Genomic DNA, 18128 nt, shown 5'->3' with positions numbered 1-18128 from the left:
GAGATTGAGGCCCCGGGTCAGTCAAATACGGTCCCAGTCTTCCAGATCTCCTTGATCTGGTCTCCCTGAGAAGCTCTATATAAGGCTTCAGCTGCTTATGGGAGTTGCCTGTGAATTGGTTTCAAAGCCTCACTAGCATTTATCTACCTGCTGACCTCTGCCTGTACCTTGGAATTCCCTTTGTCTCTGTGATTTGGTTTTTGACGTGCTTCTCCTGGACTCTATGACCTCGGCTTGATATCTGACTTTGTCTCTGTTTTGTAATTTTGTTCCTGGCGTGTTCTCCTGGTTTGACCTGGCTAGTCTGACTTTGTTAGTTCTGTCCTTTTCCCTATCCCTCACAATATCTTAGGAAGGGACTGCCGTCCAGTTGGGGGCCACTGTTTAGGGTGGTCGTCAAGTAGGTAGGGACAGCAGGGGGGTTTAGTTCCAGGGCTGCACTCACCCTCTACCCCACCTGACATTACAGTATATATCTAATAAGACGTACAAAGCCATATATGCTATACTGAGTTTGCATTCTTATTTGCATTTTATTCACATTTTATTTGCACTATATCTGTTTTACTTACTTCACATATATTCATTGTATCTCCAATAAATATCTAATTTGAGGACCTTACCCCTCTCTCTCTCTTTACTAATGCTCTACAGTGTTGAGATACCCGTCCTGTGAGGGCATTACGAGGCCCTAGGTCCCTGCGCTGGGTTGAGCAGACTTCCTGAACCTTTCCATGATATCCGTGCATTACGCAGTGGAATACATACAGTCTAACTGCAGCTTTGTTACACTGGGGTCAGTGCCTAAGTTGATCTAGGTCACTGCCCTGTACTGTGTGGCTAGTATCCCTGGCGTGGGCAGAGTATTCCTCAGAGGATGTTCTTCCTCTTTCCTTCCTCCTGAGGGGGTGTTTAGCACTCCATACCAGTGGTTGCTTAGAAATAGAAGTGAGTAGTCTCTGGGTCCCTGTTAGAGGGTCCTGGCTTGATTGCAGTAGGAACTGTGTCTTGTACTCTCTTCACTTACTAGACTGAGACTCCACAGTACTAGGACCCCTCTCAGGAACTAAACTCCTTTTCTAGGGGCTTACTTATTTCCCCCCTGCAGAACCCCCCCCCCCAATAGGTGTAGCCACTCTCCAGCCAAAGGATGATCGATATGAGAGTCTTATCACCTTGCTCACATCTGTAACGTTGATGTGTAGTGTACCATTTGTGTTCTGTTGACAAGTTATCAAACAGACAAACTTACGGTAAGTATACACAACCAACAACAGTGTTAATCAGTACAAGTAACATTTTTGTTACAGTAAAATTTTCACAATTTACTGGGAGGTCATCAACAGATGTATCAGAAGATATTCACTAAGAAAGATGTTTTGCTCTTTTATACTCAATGTTTAAACAATGTTCGCTAAGAGCTTCTGTCCTAAGAATCCACTCAAGCTCCTTTTTTCTTAATACCAATTGCCGGTAACCCCCTCTTTTAGGTGGCCTCAGACGATCCACCACCATGAACTTACACTCAGAATGTCCTGCCTCAGAGAAATGCTTAGATATAGGTAATGGTACATTTACACAGAGAGATTTATCTGACAGCCAAGAATGAATTTGTAAAGAGGAGAAATATGTCAAGAATTGCTTATCTGAAATTTATACACTCGTAGCAATCCTAGTAATCCCACGCAAAAATTTCAGATAAAACAATAGTTGACATGCTTATCTGGCTGAATAGCATATATTCTGTGGTGCCCATGTGGCCTCGTCTATGTTGAGGAAACCAAATGGGGTCTTAAAACAAGACTCAAGGAGCTTGAGTAGATTTTTAGGACAGGAGCTCTAAGTGAACATAGTTTAATCATTGAGCATAAAATAGCAAAACACCTTCCTTAGTGAATATCTTCTGAATACATCTTAGGGCTATGTTCACACTGTGTATAAATCCGTCCGCAGATCATACGCCGCCGTACATGTGCGGCTGAAACTACGGGCGTGGGGAAAATAGACATGCGGCCGGATGCGTACGAACCGCGAACATACGCCCGCAGTACAGTTATGCTTCCCTAGCTTGTTACAAAGCGATCTGAGGCAGGTCATTTACTTGGAAATCTTCGCCCAGCCCCGTAAACCACACAGAACCTTTTGGATCGAAAAATCAAGTTCAATTTGGCTGAAATAAGTACTTCATACGGGACCGCATGGAAATCCACGGCTGTGAGTTTCAATTTTTCCGTCCTTAAACAATGGTCTTGTTAATTTTTCACGGCGCCGTATACGATCCGGCCGTAAGCTCATACGTAATGTGCACTGTGCGGGCGTATATCGTATACTGTCAAGCGAACGCATCAACCTCAAAATTACGTGCGTATATTTGCGGTTCCACTACGGACAGATTCATACGCAGTGTGAACATAGCCTAGAAGTCTTGATGAGCTCCCAGTAATATGTGAACAATGTTAGTGTAACAAAAAATATTACTAATTACTTATTAAGGCTATGTTCACACACACACAAAAAAGAGACTGCTTTTTTATTTAAGGCTATGTTCACACACACAAAAAAGCGACTGCTTTTTTATTTAAAAGGAAGCCCATTTAACGCAATGTATTGAAGTCAATGGAATGACAGACGTCCAATGCACACAGTGTATAACATTTTGGATGTTATCTGCGTGGAAGGCAAAATAATGATCATGACCAGTGCTGTTGCTAGGTAGTTTTATTTGGGGCTCATGACCATGATAAAATGCCTGCAGCCCTGAATCTTTTTTGCCCCGGCATCTTGCGAGCCAGATGTAGCTCTTTTGATGGCCACATCTGGCTCTCAGGTCGCCGTGGCCTCCCCTCCACCTAACCTACTGCCCGCCCAACGTATTGCCCAGACGTGCTGCTACAATCCAATCAGTGCAGAGCGGGAGCGTGGGGCCGCTGCGGCCGGCCGTGGCACACGCGTTGATTGGATGCATGCACCACGGCTGCCCGCAGTGGCCCTACGCTCCCGCTCTGCGCTGATTGAATTGGAGGAGCACATCTAGCCGCTACTTTGGGCGGGCAGTACGTGAGGTTGCTGCTACTACCGTTGCGGCGCCCATCTCACAGGTGGAGGTGGTGGTAGGTAAGGAGGCGGCAGGGCGCCGGGGGAGGCGAATGGACACACTTGTCATGCTGATTCCTTGATGGATAAGATAGTGTGTGGGATAGTGTGTATGTGTGTGTGTGGGGGGTCAGTTGGGATAGTGTGTGTGTGGGGGGATCAGGTGGGATAGTGTGTATGTGTGTATGGGGGGGTGTCAGGTGGGATAGTGTGTGTGTGTGGTCAGGTGGGATAGTGTGTGTGTGTGTGGGGGGGTGTCAAATGGGGTAGTGTGTATTTGAGGGGGGGATCAGGTGGGTAGTGTGTGTGTGGGGGGATGGGGGTCAGGTGGGGTAGTATGTGTGTGTGGTAAGAGTGAGATTGGATAGTGTGTGTATGTGTGTTGGGGGGTGTCAGGTAGGGTAGTGTGTGTGGGGATGGTGGTCAGGTTAATTGCAGACAGGAGGGGAACTTTTACTATGGTGGGTACAGCAGGTGCATTATTACTATATAGGAGGCACATCAGGGGGCATTAATAATATATGGGGGCACAGAAGGGGGCATTACTATATGGAGGGGACATCAGAAGGCATCATTAATATATGGGGGCACAGCAGGAGGCATTATTACTACATGGGGTACAGCAAGGGATATTATTACCATATGGAGGGGACAGCAGGAGGCATTATTACTATATGGAGGACACAGCAGGGGACATTATTACTATATTGAGAGGCACAGCAGGAAACATTATTACTATATGGGGGCATATCAGGGGTCATTATTCCTTTATGGAGGGCACACTAGGTGCATTATTACTATATGGAGGGGGCAGCAGGAGGCATTATTACTATATGGAGGGGACAGCAGGAGGTATTATTACTACATGGAGGGGAGAACAGGAGGCATTATTACTTTATGGAGGGTACAGCAGGGGACATTATTACTATGGGGGTGCACAGCTGGGGGCATTATTACTATATGAGGATGCATTTTGTAGAATGTTATCTGGTAGGAGTTCCCCGAGGTAGAAAAGCTGGGAAAACACTGACCTAGAGGATAGGAGCTAGGGCAGACCTCCCGGAGGCTGTGTGTAAAGAGGTAGCTGTGAAAGAGTTTCCTGGACAGTGGTGTGCACTACTACCGATGACAGTGACCCTGACAGGAGCCCAGGGCGGGTAACTGCCTGTGTCTGCTTAGCTGCAGTTATTATGAGTGGTGGCAATAGAACTGGGCTAATACAGTGGTCATTGGGGTTACTAGCCTCTGCACTGGGCTCCTTTGCTAACCACTTATGACGGCACTCAGAAGGCCCGTGCCCCGGATATTTTAGGACTGTGCTGTTTTGGAAAACAGTGGATGTTATTTGTTAGTTGTTCACAGACAGTTTTTATTTTTTCACCATTCTTTCTCTGTTTTTACTATTAAATTTAATGGACTTTTCAATGCAACAGATCCGCAGCAGATTTGACTGAATGAACATAGCATCAAATCTGCACCATCAAATCTGCTGCACATCCGCAGCGGATTTGACAGTGCAGATTTGATGCTGTGTTCATTCATTTAGTTAAATTTCACTGCGATACAGTACGTGTAAAGCTACCCTTATACTACATTGGGACTGCAATTTCAGTCTAAAGCCAAGATTCCCACAAGTATACCTGCTCATGCCACATAGTGGGGAGAGTAATCTCTTCCTATAATGCCTTGCTTTGTGATTATCCTCTGATGCCAATGCAGAGGGTGTTGCACCTATGACGTTAAGTACAGGAGATGTTTTCATTTGGAATTCCCTTGCTCGCGCGGCCTGTGTAATCTAGGTGTTTCTGTGTGGCTCTGGATTAAATCTATGTTATTTAAATTTCATGAAATTCAATTGGACTTTATGGACACTTGTCACTGTCATTAACAGCCTTTTTATGGACACTTGTCACTGCTAACACCACATTGAGGAGGAGATTTATCAAAGGGTGCAAAATTTAGACTGATGCAAACTGCCCACAGCAACCAATCACAGCTCAGCTTTCAATTCTTGTGAAAGGAAAGAGAGCTGTGATTGGTTGCTGTGGGCAGTTTACACCAGTCTAAATTTTAAACCCTTTGATAAATCTCCCCCTGGATGTGTATATATAACACTATACTGTTATGTTTAAGGAACAACTGATTGATACATGTGTGCACCTATCAGAATGTGAATACTAATGGTTCAACTGTATTTATTGGAGTGGATTGTTCACTAATGGTATGCTTGAAAATGGTGGCATGAGGCCACAGAAACAATGTATGGGCCTCTGATTGACTGCTTTGCTACACTCGTTTGTTTGATGGAATAAACGCACCTTTTTTTTCAGTATACTGGAGTGTCGTTGGAGATGGTGTCCCACCATGGGTGTTGCTATTAGTTACACCCTTCGCAAAAGTCTGTACTTATGAGTGTAAGTGGGAATGTAGCAGTACCAAAGTTTTACCACTAGATGTCGTTGTTACAGGTATTTATGTCTAGATATTACAAAGCTGTAGGAGCTAAAGGGTTATTGTTTTTCTTATGTACCACATAGATCTGTACACCAATGAGAGTTCTTTCTTCTTCATACCTATCATCTCTCTCTTTTCTCTTACACACGCACTCCTCACCCACTCACAGCACAGTTTACATATGCTGTAGGAAGGAAGCCACATGGGTAGAGGAAGTGTGAAGTCTTCTTGCTTTGGATTCTGTAGAGGAAGGACGCAAACTAGGATTCTCTCGACAGCAGTCAAGTTGGGCCCTGGCTCCTGCCAGGTCCCCAGTGCAAGAGTTGTTGTGGTCTAGACATTGAGCACAGCACATGTATATGCGAGACCTAGGCACAGTTTTCCCTCAAGCAACCTTATTACACACTGAAGTGTTAAGTCACTACTAGAGAGAACAAGTCAGGGATAATCTCAACCTATGCCGTGGACATCGTCACACAGTGCAGGACAGTATCCATAAGGAGTAAAAGAAATGATCCGGATAGAGCAAAGTTGCTTGAAGCCTATGCACTCTATCTCACAGCGCAGGTGTGATCTGAGAAGTCTGACCACTCTGTTCATCCCAGGTAACGAGGTCTGGGGCTTGTGTCACCCTCTAGGACTGGTTACTCGACACTGGTGGGCAATAGGTGGTAGAAAAACCAAGGAGTCAAAACACGGGCACAAGTATTCTCTCTACTTTCAAGTATTCTACTTATTCTACCTCTAAAGTCCCGGTAGAGCACAGTACTACTTGGGTTGGTACTCTCACGACATTCTCCTCTCTACTCTTCTGATCCTTTATCCTGTATCACCCTCTTCACTCTCAGTATAGATTTGTTCCTGTTTTCAAGTCTGAAAGTAACTTATGAAGACGAAAGTATACTGTATTTTCCTGTATCAAGTATCTCTACACTAAAGAAGAGTATATTTATTTTAACGGGACTCTGTGGTTCTTTACCAAGCACCTACACAGTAATCACAACTTCCTTGAGTTATTTCCCCCTTCTATGGGTGGCAGTGCCAATAGTCCGGGTGGTTCACTACTCCACTCCGGACCATCATGATAATTGCCCAAGGGACCCCCAAACAGCCCGGCAGGTTACTGTGCACAGGGGAAAAAGGTATAGCCAGCCCACTCAAAGTAAAAGCACGTGTGCCAGCATACTTGTGTGCCCAACCAGCACTTAAGTCATGACAAATTACCACCGGGCAGGGCTATACCTCAGTCAACCACTACACCAGTGGAGTCACGCTGTTCCATCTAACTTGTGACCGTCCGTCTATCACTGCTCACCAGCAGGGCAGTCAAGTGGCCAAAAATAAAATCTCTTGTGACCAGAGGCAGAGTCCTACCTGCAGCCACAAGAGTGACTGGCAGAGCAGAGAGCCAGTGGCTGCTTGCTCTGTCAGTGCACTGTTTTTAACTGAAGGGCCCATTAGGAGCCCTTATGGTTAAATACAAAGGTGCAGGAGCAGACTACCTTCTGCTTAACCCCTTATGTACTGCACTTTGTAAGTGACCCAATGTTCAGAAGACAAGGGGATCTCTGCTTTACTGCTCATGCACTGATAACACCTGACCTCTACAGGAGCTCTGCATATTTTCCTACTTGATTGCGGTAGGCAGAGAACAGAGGTCAGGGTTTTTAGAGCAGTATAGCAGAGATCTCTTTGTCTTCTGCTTGTTAACCCTTTTATTTGTTGCAGCATGTAAGTAAACATTGGGTCACTTACACACTGCAGTGTGCAGAGAAGGTAATAGCGTCATGTGTTAAGCAGACACCTTCTCCCCCGGTCCCTCCTCCTGCACAGGCCCCATAGCAGCTGCCTACCCTGCCTCTATGGCAGCTACGCCACAGGATAGGATATAGGATATAGAGTATGTTCTTACTATGGAATTAAGCTCAGAATTTCAAGCAGAGTTTGCTCCGCTTGAAGTTCTGCCTGTCCCATTGACTTAATGTTATTTCTCAAGTGTAATCCGCGATCCCCCCCAAAGAATTGTCATATCAGTTCTTTGGGCGGACAGCAGATTCAGCATGCTAGATCCCCACCCCCCACACAAAAAAATGCAATTCACATTAGCTGGAGAAGGACACATCTGTACATCACTGTCATTATACAAATTGTTGAAGCATTAAATGAACATAAAAAGACTTTGTTCGTCTTTGCTGTTGCTTTCTTTTTAATAAGAAAAAATGTCACTATATTAACAGTGTATATTAACTATTAGCATATTTTGGCCTTGAGGACTAAGCCATTTTTCATTTTTGCATTTCAGTTCTTCCCTCCTTGTCTTCTAAGAGCCATAGCTCTTTTAATTTTCAATGTACAGAGCTGTATGAAGGCTTATTTTTTGTGGAATCAATTGTACTTTTTAATAAATTTTTCCTTTAACCAGAAACATAATGAGCAAAACAAAAAAATATATATATTATTAGTTGGGTGAAATAGCACAAACAATTCTGTAGGTAGGTTAGATGACACCAATACTCATGTTTACATAGGTTTTGTATTGTTTTGATACTTTTAAAACTGCTTTTTTTTCCCGCTAAATAAAAATGCTCAAAATGGTCATATTCTAACTCTAACTTGTGACATCACACGTCGGTACTTAGCTGAACAGGTTCCACTCACCTGTGCGCGCGCATGAGTAAGGAAGCTCCGCATTCCGAAATGACGCGCAACAGGGGAAAGGATGCCTAGCCTCCAGCTATCTCCAGTGTTTGTTACACACGGCCAAATTTTCACAGAAGAAATAAAGACAAGTCGTTGGAAGACTGCAAAACATGAGTGAATTTTCTTTGTATGTTATACTCAATGAACATTGTGACAAAGTATAGCTCAGATACGTTATGTAATATAAGTGTATTCTTTCCAGTCTGAATAGTAGTAGAGGTTTTCTATTGGGATTTGCTACTGATCTGGACAGTTCCTGACATGGACAAAGGGGGCAGCAGAGAGCACTGTGTCAGACTGGAAAGAAAAATCCACTCCTTGCAGAACATAGAGTAGCTCATAATGGCTGGAAGACTTTACTTTGTTCTAACACCAGTTGTTTGAAAAACATTTTTTTTTCCTCAGAAATTATTAATCAATATAAGGAATAGTATGTGCCAATGACTATTGAAAAACTCAGATTAATCCACACAGTGTCAGAAAAGCCACTTGATGCACCATTAAAATGTTTTTCATTTAGATAGTTGACAATTGATAGAACTGCGGCTGTAGCCTCTTCACATGTAGGTTGAATCTGGTCTTCAGGAAGAACAAATCCATAAGTTCCATTATCTCTTAGCTCAAATGTGTATGAAAAAGGAATTCCTAGATCTGTAGCCCAGTCTCTTGAAGAGCCAGAGTTAAAATCTGTTTAAAACAATTAAAAATACAAAAAAAACCTTGAATGTAAGAATTATAATCTATGCTTTACCTCCAACGATACAACATATGTAAAATACTGCACATACTCATATATAGTGATCCGACATGGAGATAGAGGAGCAGGTGCACATCACACCTATGGCTGATACCAATGCTGCTAAGCCTATTTTAAAAAACCAACCTCAGGATGTAGGAATATGAATTGATCAAGCCATATCGCCCCGTGTACAAACGTGCAGGTCTCCTGGTTCACACGGGTCCCTACTAGGGATGGTCCGAACCGAGTTCGGTTCGGGTTCGTACGAACCCGAACCCTCGGTAATGATTCACGCTCTCTGCCCGCTCCGTGGAGCAGGCGGATCCAGCGGGAGCACCGCCTGGAAAACTGGGATACAGCCATAGCCATAGGCTGTATCCCAGTTTTCCAGGCATTACAGCGGGAATCTGCTGCCGAGCGTTCGGGTTCATACGAACCCGAACCTCGGCAGGTATGGACCATCCCTAGTCCCTACGCTAACTCTACATCGTGTCGGTCGGTCATTGGTTTGATCAAATTGTATACCAAATTCCTGGTGTTTGTTTCTAAAGTAGCTTAGCGACTTTAGTATCAGCCATAGGTGTAAGGTGCAGCTGCACTCTTCTCTCCATTTCACATTTTGTAACTCTCCCTCTCTTAGCAGTTGGCACTCCCCTTCATAAGACCCACGTGACCCAAATTAGCAGAACACACCTGTGCTCACACGTCAGTACCTCCATGTTTTCCCATTCTGTCTGCAGTAGAGTGGTGAGTGTAATATCCTATTCATACTTGTGTCATTTGGGGGCAGCGTTCTCCGCCGGCGGTGCCGGCAGGGCCTATGTGGGGCATTTTGGGTTTGGTCCTGTGACAGTGGGGTTGCAGGGCCATTCCATGGCCTCACTTCCCAGCATGTGCACGCCTTGCAGGGGAGGCAGTCACTGACTGACACGGTACAGAGTTAGCGTAGGGACCCGTGTGAACCAGGATACCTGCACGTGGTACACGGGGCGTATTGGTTTGATCAAATTGTATACCAAATAGCTGGAGTTTGTTTTTAAAGTAGCTTAGTGGCTTTAGCATCAGCCATATGTGTTAGGTGCACCTGCACTCTTCTCTCCATTTCACATTTTCTAACTCTCCCTCTCTTAGCAGTTGGCATTCCCCTTCATAAGACCCACGTGACTCAAATTAGCAGAACACACCTGTGCTCACACGTCAGTACCTCCATGTTTTCCCATTCTGTCTGCAGCAGTGTGGTGAGTGTAATATCATATTCATACTTAGCGGCTTTAGTATCAGCCATAGGTGTGACTGTGGCAGGGCCATGCACTGATTGGCTGAGTGGCACCTACAGGGACCGGGAGCCTTAGATGCAGCCAGAGTGTGGACCAGGTAAAGGATGCTCTGGGCATCAGCAAGGGCAATGGCATTTACATACTGACAGCAGGATGACAATCCCGCTGTCAGTATGTAATGCCATTGAAAATGACAGTTTGGGATTCGCAGCGGATTTTGCTGCGAACTCGCAGCAAGAAATCCACTGCAGATCCGGTACATGTGACCCCACCCTTACTCTGAGAGCGGATCTACTTCATTGCAGCTGCATCTTGAGGACCCAGATGTACTGTGGTTAGGGAGGCACTACATATAACACCAATGTAGGTTATTTCAGAGAACTTTTTTTTTCAAAGTATTTACAGTATATTGTATATATACACTTTTTTACACACATGTTTACTTTACTTATAATATAAGGATATATAAGGATAATATAAGGTCTCCCATTATAGAAAATGAAAACAGAGATGTAGCAGTCTTTAACATCTCTCTCTCTTTAAAGGGAATGTACCACCAGACTCAGGCTGAAGCACTGGAGGCGGGCCAACCCACCCCCAGTGGGAGGAAACACCCGCCCCTCTATGATAGGGCTCCATTGCTGCTAATGGAGCAGTGTCATAGAGGGGCGGGGGTTTTCTCCCACTGGGGGTGGGTTGGCCCGCCTTCAGTGCTTCAGCCCAGGACTGATGGTACATTCCCTTTAAGAGAATGCTGAACATGAATTGCCACGCATGTACAAATACTATATAACTAATAAAACCATTCAGACTTTATATGAAATTGCAAACTTTCTTTTTATATCTCACTACTTACACAGTATGTTAGATGCACTTCCAACTCTGTAGTGAGCACCATGAGTTTCTGCAATTTTAGAAGCTGCAATCTCCCCGACTGATAACTGTAAAAACAATATTTGAAATTCTCACTTATTGTGCATACAGAATAAAACCATTTTAGCACACTTCTGTAGTCTGAATATTTCTCTTCTTTGGGGATCTGGTAGACTAAGACCTATGACCTCATGGAAAAAAATAGCTTTATGGTATGTGGCATGTTATTACAACAGCAAATAACATCTGTTATTTTATAACAGCAGCCATTATTATACAAATAATGACCATTGTTATAAAAGGCGTTATTTGCTGTTGAATTTCGGCTGTCCTTTTCAACCGTCATTTGACGACGTGTGAAAGTAGCCTAAGGCTATGTTCCCACTATGGGATTACAATGGGGTAAGACGGCCGCCTCGTAATATTGATGGCCGCAAATAATGATCATGATTTGTGTTCCTGATAAGCCAGCTGTTCCAGGGAGTTCCCACAGGGCCTGGCCCTTGAGGCCAGGTGAATATTTATAAGACTGTTTCTTTCTTCACAAGTGTCTGCCCACAGCAGCATGCGTTGCTAACACACTAAGAGGGGCAACTACCACCCAAGGGACTTAACGTGTCTACATCTCAGGTGACCAAGTATTTGTCAGGTAGTTCTTCAACTATTCGGATTATCCTCAGTGGTTGGCAAAGAGCAGTTAAACCTGAAGTATCCCACCGAACCTTCGCTTGATCTCCCTTGGTAACCTTAAGGGATTAGCTTTGTTTGGTTGTTCAGGCCTGGGGCCCTTGCTCTCGGATCTGGCACTCAGTAATCTTTTCCGGCACAAGGCGAGTTCAACATCACTCTGTTAGGGCCAATAGCCCAAAAACATAACCATCTTTTACTCCCTCTCTCTCTAAAATATAACTTTTAATTGGCTTTTAAAATAAAGTGAAAAAAGAAAGTGAAGTGATTAAAAACTACTCTCTCCACTAGTTCTAACTATTATCTCTCGCATCCACCATACTGGCAGTGGTGAATCAGATAGACTGCAGCTCGCTGATTCAAGTATTAGGGTAGCTCACTAGTGGTAGAGTGATTTAGTTTAAAACATACACCGCATAGCCCCTTAAATAGTTTCGCCCTGCAAGGAGCGTCATTAGGAGGAGGGCTTAGGACCTGACAGAGATCTGCACTGCCGAGACAGGTCCCCCCACCACCACCTACAGTACTTTATAAAGTCTTCCAACTACAAACCTACGAAAGATACTGTCCTGGTTCAACTCTAACTTATCCAAAGCTATCGCTCAAATATTTCAAAGGGGGTTGAGAATAACACTCAAGTTCAAACCACTTACTCTCAACATGTGCAAAGTATTAAGCTGTACTGTCACTTTAAGAATCGTTCCAGTAAAGTGTGCAAGTGGTTAAAGGGAACCATTCACCCCGTGGCCCCCGTTATAAACAGACAAACAGTCACATAAAGGTCAATATACTTACCATATCGCTCCCGGTCCCGTCCCGGATCTCGTTGTTGACACGGAGAAATCGCCGAATCTTCTTCTCCCGCCCATTATGGTAATGAGCTGAGATGAGTCCAACGTCCATAGGAAACGACGGACGAGTCCAACTTATTCATGAGGTCCTCTTCTCGTCGCCGCCCATCCACGCCTCCTGGAACTTGATTGACGTCTTCAGTCTTCAGTCTCCTCACGAATTCCCGCGCAGGCGCCGTTGCGAAGGTCTCGTCATCTCTTCTGCGCCTGCGCGGTAAACAGGATACGTGCTCTTGACGTTCCTGTGTACCACGCATGCGCGAAGTCCAACACGTCACCAGCTCTGACAATCGGCGCACGCGCAGTAAACATTGAAGCTGTGGAGCGGCTTCAATTGTGAACTGCGCATGCGCCGAAAACGACCGTCACGGCGCCTGCGCGGGATCCGGCGAGAAGAGAGAAGACGAAGACGAAGAAGACCCGGCGTCAATCAAGTGTTGGAGGCGGGGAGAAGGCTGGACTTCGGGCCGGCGGCGCTCATTACCATAATGGGCGCGAGAAGAAGATTCGGCGATTTCTCCGTGTCAACAACGAGATCCGGGACCGGGAGCGATATGGTAAGTATATTGACCTTTATGTGACTGTTTGTCTGTTTATAACGGGGGCCACGGGGTGAATGGTTCCCTTTAAGCTGATCCTGGACTCTGTGATTCATCTGCACTGCATCATACACTACAGGGACATCAGGGAATACCTACACCTACAACTAGAGATGAGTGAACCTCGAGCATGCTGGAGTCCATCTGAACCCGAACTTTTGGCATTTGATAAGCGGTGGCTGCTGAACTTGGATAAAGCCCTAAGGCTATATGGAAAACATGGATATAGTCATTGGCTGTATCCATGTTTTCCAGACAACCTTAGAGCTTTATCCAAGTTCAGCAGCCACCGCTAATCAAATGCCGAAGGTTCGGGTTCGAATGGACTCGATCCCGAACCTGGTTCGCTCATCTCTACCTACAACCTTTTATTGGGCATGTTTTTGTAAACCCAGAGAAAGTGTATACCATACAAGCCTGTGACAAGTGCTGCAGTGGTACCACAACAAGCCCTAACTAACGCTACATGGCTACCCTGCTTCGCCACACATGAACACATAGAAGATTCAAACAGGAAAGAAAATAAAACCAATAACAAAGCAAATTTATTTTTGGTCTGCAGAAATTTCTGCAAGAAAGCTGCTATGTGTGAACCCACACTTACAGTCAGCCAGCAGTTACATGAATAATTCCGTCTGTGGCATTGTCTAGCACCAAGCAGCATGCTATTACATCATTCAACCTAAATGTCCTAATAATGTTTTACTCTTGTCCTACAAGTGGAAACAGATAAACAGTATATATGTATGTGTATATGGAAGTGCTCTGTGGATTGGTAAGAGGTGGTGAATTCAGCTGTAGGGGCTGGTCAGAGGTGGGGACATCACTCACTGGGTGGTGCTAGAGATCAGAGACAAGATCTAGCCACACCTCTTGAGATAGCAGAAGAGGAGCGGTTTTCTCAGGAGGGAGGGAAAAGCAAGGGCGCTGAAGACAATACCACATTGAGGCTATGTTCACACATTGTACAAACATGAATATGATCATTAATTCCAGCCGTAGGTAACGTTAAACAACGGCTATTCATGGGAAATAGCTGTTGTTTGTACAGCGTGTTAACAAAGCCTGACAATGAAAGAACTATAAAGCTTCTTTTCAAGGTCAAACCCTCATTAGTAGAGATGATCAGCCCTGCCAAAACCAGCATTTGAATCCCGCTACATGGAGAAGGTGGATGCAGCCTGAGGACTGCCTAGAAAACGGATACAGCCAATGGCTAGGTAACATCCAGTATGTTATTGTGGACTTCACAGTTCACTTTCAGTACTCCTATTTATTAACAATGTCTTTTTTTGGTCATTTGAGTCCAAATGATGGCCTTTATTTCATAAAAAGACCTGCTATTGTACAATTGGTGGCCATCATTATGAAATAATGACCGTTATTTGGACTCAAAGGGACAAAAAAAGACAGGAACATAACCGAATAATTAATTCTTACCTTTTCAGCATGGTTGATAGATGGATCTTTGGTGTACCCATAAGGGAGCAGAATTAACTGTCCATATGAGTGCATTGTCAGGAAGCACAAGATATCAGATTTATAACTGCTCACTAGCTGTGACAAAGCATGCACCTCTGGTTCCGAAGCAGGTCCAGTTCCACAGAATGTATTGCTGCTGCAGTCCTTAGAGGCACCAATTGCTAGTTGAAACCAGAAGAACATGTGGAACAGTCATTATCAGGAGCTAGTCACAGCAAAGGCAGGGGAGAGCAGCAAAGACAGTAAAAGGATTCAGACAGTTGAGAGCTACAAACTGGGGGGGGGGGGGGGGGGGGAAATTGTATTGAAGTCTATGGACAAGGGGCAGAAATTACTGACATGATCGTTATTTTGACAGCCGTAGCAGACAATGGCCATTGTTCAATACATTGTGAAAAACAATGATCATTGTTTGCATTGACTTCAATGCAAATCATTGCATTATGAAAACAACAGCCGTTCTTTTCATAAAAAGTTTGTTGTGTCAACATAGCCTAAAGCTATGTTCCCACACAGTAATTTTGCTTAGTATTTTGGTCATTATTTTGCAACCAAAACCAGGTGTGGGTTGAAAACATAGAAAGGCCATGTTTGCACAGTGTTGAAATTGAGTGGATGGCCGTCATTTAATGGCAAATAACGGACGTTGTTTTAAAACAACAGCTGTTGATTTGAAATAACGTGGTTATTTGCTATTACATGGTGGCCATCCACTTAATTTCAACAGTGTGGGAACATAGCCTTTCTGTTTGTGTTTTAAACCCACACCTGGTTTTGGTTGCAAAGTACTGACAAAAATACTGAGCAAAAACACTGTGTGGGAATATAGTCTAAAGGTGGGTTAGTATTAAAAAGAATGCTGGTCAGATTTAGAGAACATTGTATACTTTCCACTGCATACTTTAGTCTCTTTAGGAATGCCTTTGTAGAAAAATATTGTTAGCTATAAGGAACTTACTGCACCACTTTGAATGAAAATTTCTGTTAAGATCTACGCCATGACAAGTTCCATTTTCATGTGGAGAGCGAGATTTTCTCCACAGACGATCCTGAGTTTAAAACATATATATACATAAGATTATATTAAAGGGGTATTCTGCTCAAACATAACTTTTGATATGTTGCTGCCCATGGTGAGAATAAGGGTGGGTGCACATTGAGGAATCCATGCAAAGCTCCAGTGGATTCCATCGCCTGTCCCCTCTCGCAGCCGCGCGCATCTCCTCTTTTGCTATAGACTCCATTCTATGCACAAGTGGATTTTACTGCCTGCTGAAAGAATTGACATGTCAGTTCTTTCTGCGGAAGACAGAATTCATCTGACCATAGAATGGAGTCTATGGGACGGGCGGAAATGAGAGCGGGGCGAGCGATGGAATCTTCTCCAGCGTGTGGATTCCTCAGTGTGAGCCCACCCTCACAATTCCTTCCATACTTATTATCCATTCAATCTCCTTCCCCCAGTTCTCAGCTGCTGCTTTCTCCTGAAGACATAAAAAACTAAGTGAGCTTTTTCTCTGTCTCCCCCTCCTCCCCCTCCCTTCTGAAATGGCTGATGTAAACAAGTCTGCAAGTAAGCAACTTTGTAGCATTTTTTTAACCCCTTCAGGACCGGGCAAATTTTCATTTTTGCGCTTTTTGTTTTTTCCTCCTTGTGTTTAAAAGGCCATAGCACTTCCTTTTTTTTTTTTTACCTACAGAACCACATGAGCCCTTATTTTTGCGCCACTAATTGAATCTGGCAATGGCAGACTTAAAATATGCTGCGAAAACAGAAAAAAATTGCAAGGTGAAATTGATAAAAACAAAACAAAAAACCCTTTTTTAAATTTAGGGTGGGCTTTGTGTTTACACCATTTGCCCAATTGTAAATCTGACATGTTAACTATGTTCCTCAAGTCTGTACGATTACAATGATAGGCAACTTGTATAACTTTTATTAAATGTGATGGCTTTTAAAATTTTAAAATTGCTCTATTACCATTCTTACAACATGAGGAATCATAGACCTGCATTCAGGACACTGCAGCTCGCCATTATGAGAACATTAATGTTCCTAAAGTCACCTAAAGCCAACTACTAAAGATTCCTTTAATAAAGTGTTTTAAGAGTATATCATCCCTACCTACATTGCTCAAGGTTATAGGAGTAAACTCTATTGTTGGCATCCCTGCACATGTATTCTGGACAGTCAGCTTGAAGCAGTATCTGTTCCCTTGTGACTATGTTATTTGTGGGCACCCCATTGCCATTCATCACATACATTATACCAAGTATAACACAAAAACTGCTGTCTTGTGGAACACGACCCTAGGTGTATTACGTGCATATTATTGGCTGAACACCACACATATACTTCATAAATAAAATAGTTCAAAAAGTGTATTGGCTTTTACAAGGCTCAATCAGGGTTGCATGAACACTCATTGGTCCGGTCAATGTTTAGCTGATTACACAGAGTCGATGTGTGGCCGATAACTATGATTTTCATGCCTGTACTAAAGATGTGATCAGCTGACTAACAAGTGTGTTCGTGTACGGCATCTGATTTCTGCCTTTTTTTATCAGAGTGGTTATCAGAAATGAGTGTTCCTACCATATTTATGATACGATAATAAATGAAGCAATCATCAGTAGGTAAGATTTCAAGTATAGCTATGCTCCTTCTGATTGATTATCATAATAATATTACTTTATAGAAGTTTAGCAAATCTACATTGGTTCTTACCGTAGTCCATGAATAAACAAAACCATCAATATTGAGGACAGGGACAATGTAGAAATCCATGTTTTCCAGAGCCTTTTTAATCACATTATTGTAATTGTGATTATGAAGTAACTGAAAAAAAGGACCAATTTACGGAAACTTCATATGAAAATTCAGTGAAATGTTCAATGTTAAACCTGATCACCAGAGCTCTTCTGAACTTAAATGGAAAGTATCAGCAGGTTAAAGGTATTTAAGGAAAGGCAGCCATCTGTTAATATAGATGGCTGCAAATAGTGATCACGATCATTATTTGTGGCCGTCTATATTACCAGCAGTTGCCTTTCCCCGCTATGTTCCCAAAGTGAGAACATAGCCTAAGGTTGCATTCACACGTTCTGGGAAGTTGTCCGTGCTCACCGACAATTTTACAGGCCATTGCTTTCTATTGGGCTATTCAGACGTTCTGTGATTTCACAGATCCGTGGTCCGTTCTGTTTAAAAATAGGATATGTCATTATTTGGAACGGAAGCACTGAACAGATTCCCCATAGAAATCAATGAGATTTGTGTTTTTCACAGATGTATACAGATGTGACCACTGTGAAAAACACGGACGTGATGTAATCAATGTAATTTAAAATGCTTTAAAACAGATCTGTGAAA

The 18128-nt window shown here is 43.6% G+C and overlaps 2 protein-coding genes across 4 annotated transcripts in view; one reads left to right on the top strand and one right to left on the bottom strand.

Moving 5' to 3' along the window:
- Positions 1 to 18128, top strand: part of LOC138801059 (gamma-crystallin M2-like) — a 105707-nt gene that overhangs the window by 49268 nt on the left and 38311 nt on the right. Inside the window, exon 1 of one of the 3 annotated variants that reach the window (XM_069983489.1) lies at positions 10124 to 10224. The exons of the other annotated variants lie outside the window; for them this stretch is intronic. Coding sequence (XP_069839590.1) covers positions 10195 to 10224 — 30 coding nt within the window. The 5' untranslated portion in view covers positions 10124 to 10194. Of the gene's footprint in view, positions 1 to 10123; positions 10225 to 18128 lie in introns of those variants that run through there. 3 annotated transcript variants of the gene reach the window in all.
- The window catches only part of LOC138801058 (carboxypeptidase O-like), a 29808-nt gene continuing 19405 nt past the window's right edge, over positions 7726 to 18128 (bottom strand). Inside the window, exons 7-11 of the mRNA XM_069983486.1 lie at positions 17484 to 17594; positions 15714 to 15804; positions 14714 to 14916; positions 11120 to 11204; positions 7726 to 8934 (exon numbers count right to left, since the gene is read on the bottom strand). Coding sequence (XP_069839587.1) covers positions 8663 to 8934; positions 11120 to 11204; positions 14714 to 14916; positions 15714 to 15804; positions 17484 to 17594 — 762 coding nt within the window. The 3' untranslated portion in view covers positions 7726 to 8662. The remainder of the gene's footprint in view (positions 8935 to 11119; positions 11205 to 14713; positions 14917 to 15713; positions 15805 to 17483; positions 17595 to 18128) is intronic.

The sequence above is a fragment of the Dendropsophus ebraccatus genome, chromosome 9 (assembly GCF_027789765.1).
Source record: "Dendropsophus ebraccatus isolate aDenEbr1 chromosome 9, aDenEbr1.pat, whole genome shotgun sequence".
NCBI classification, from domain to species: Eukaryota; Metazoa; Chordata; class Amphibia; order Anura; family Hylidae; genus Dendropsophus; species Dendropsophus ebraccatus.
The sequence above is the reverse complement of the archived record's forward strand: the minus strand, read 5'-3'. Positions and strand labels throughout refer to the sequence as shown.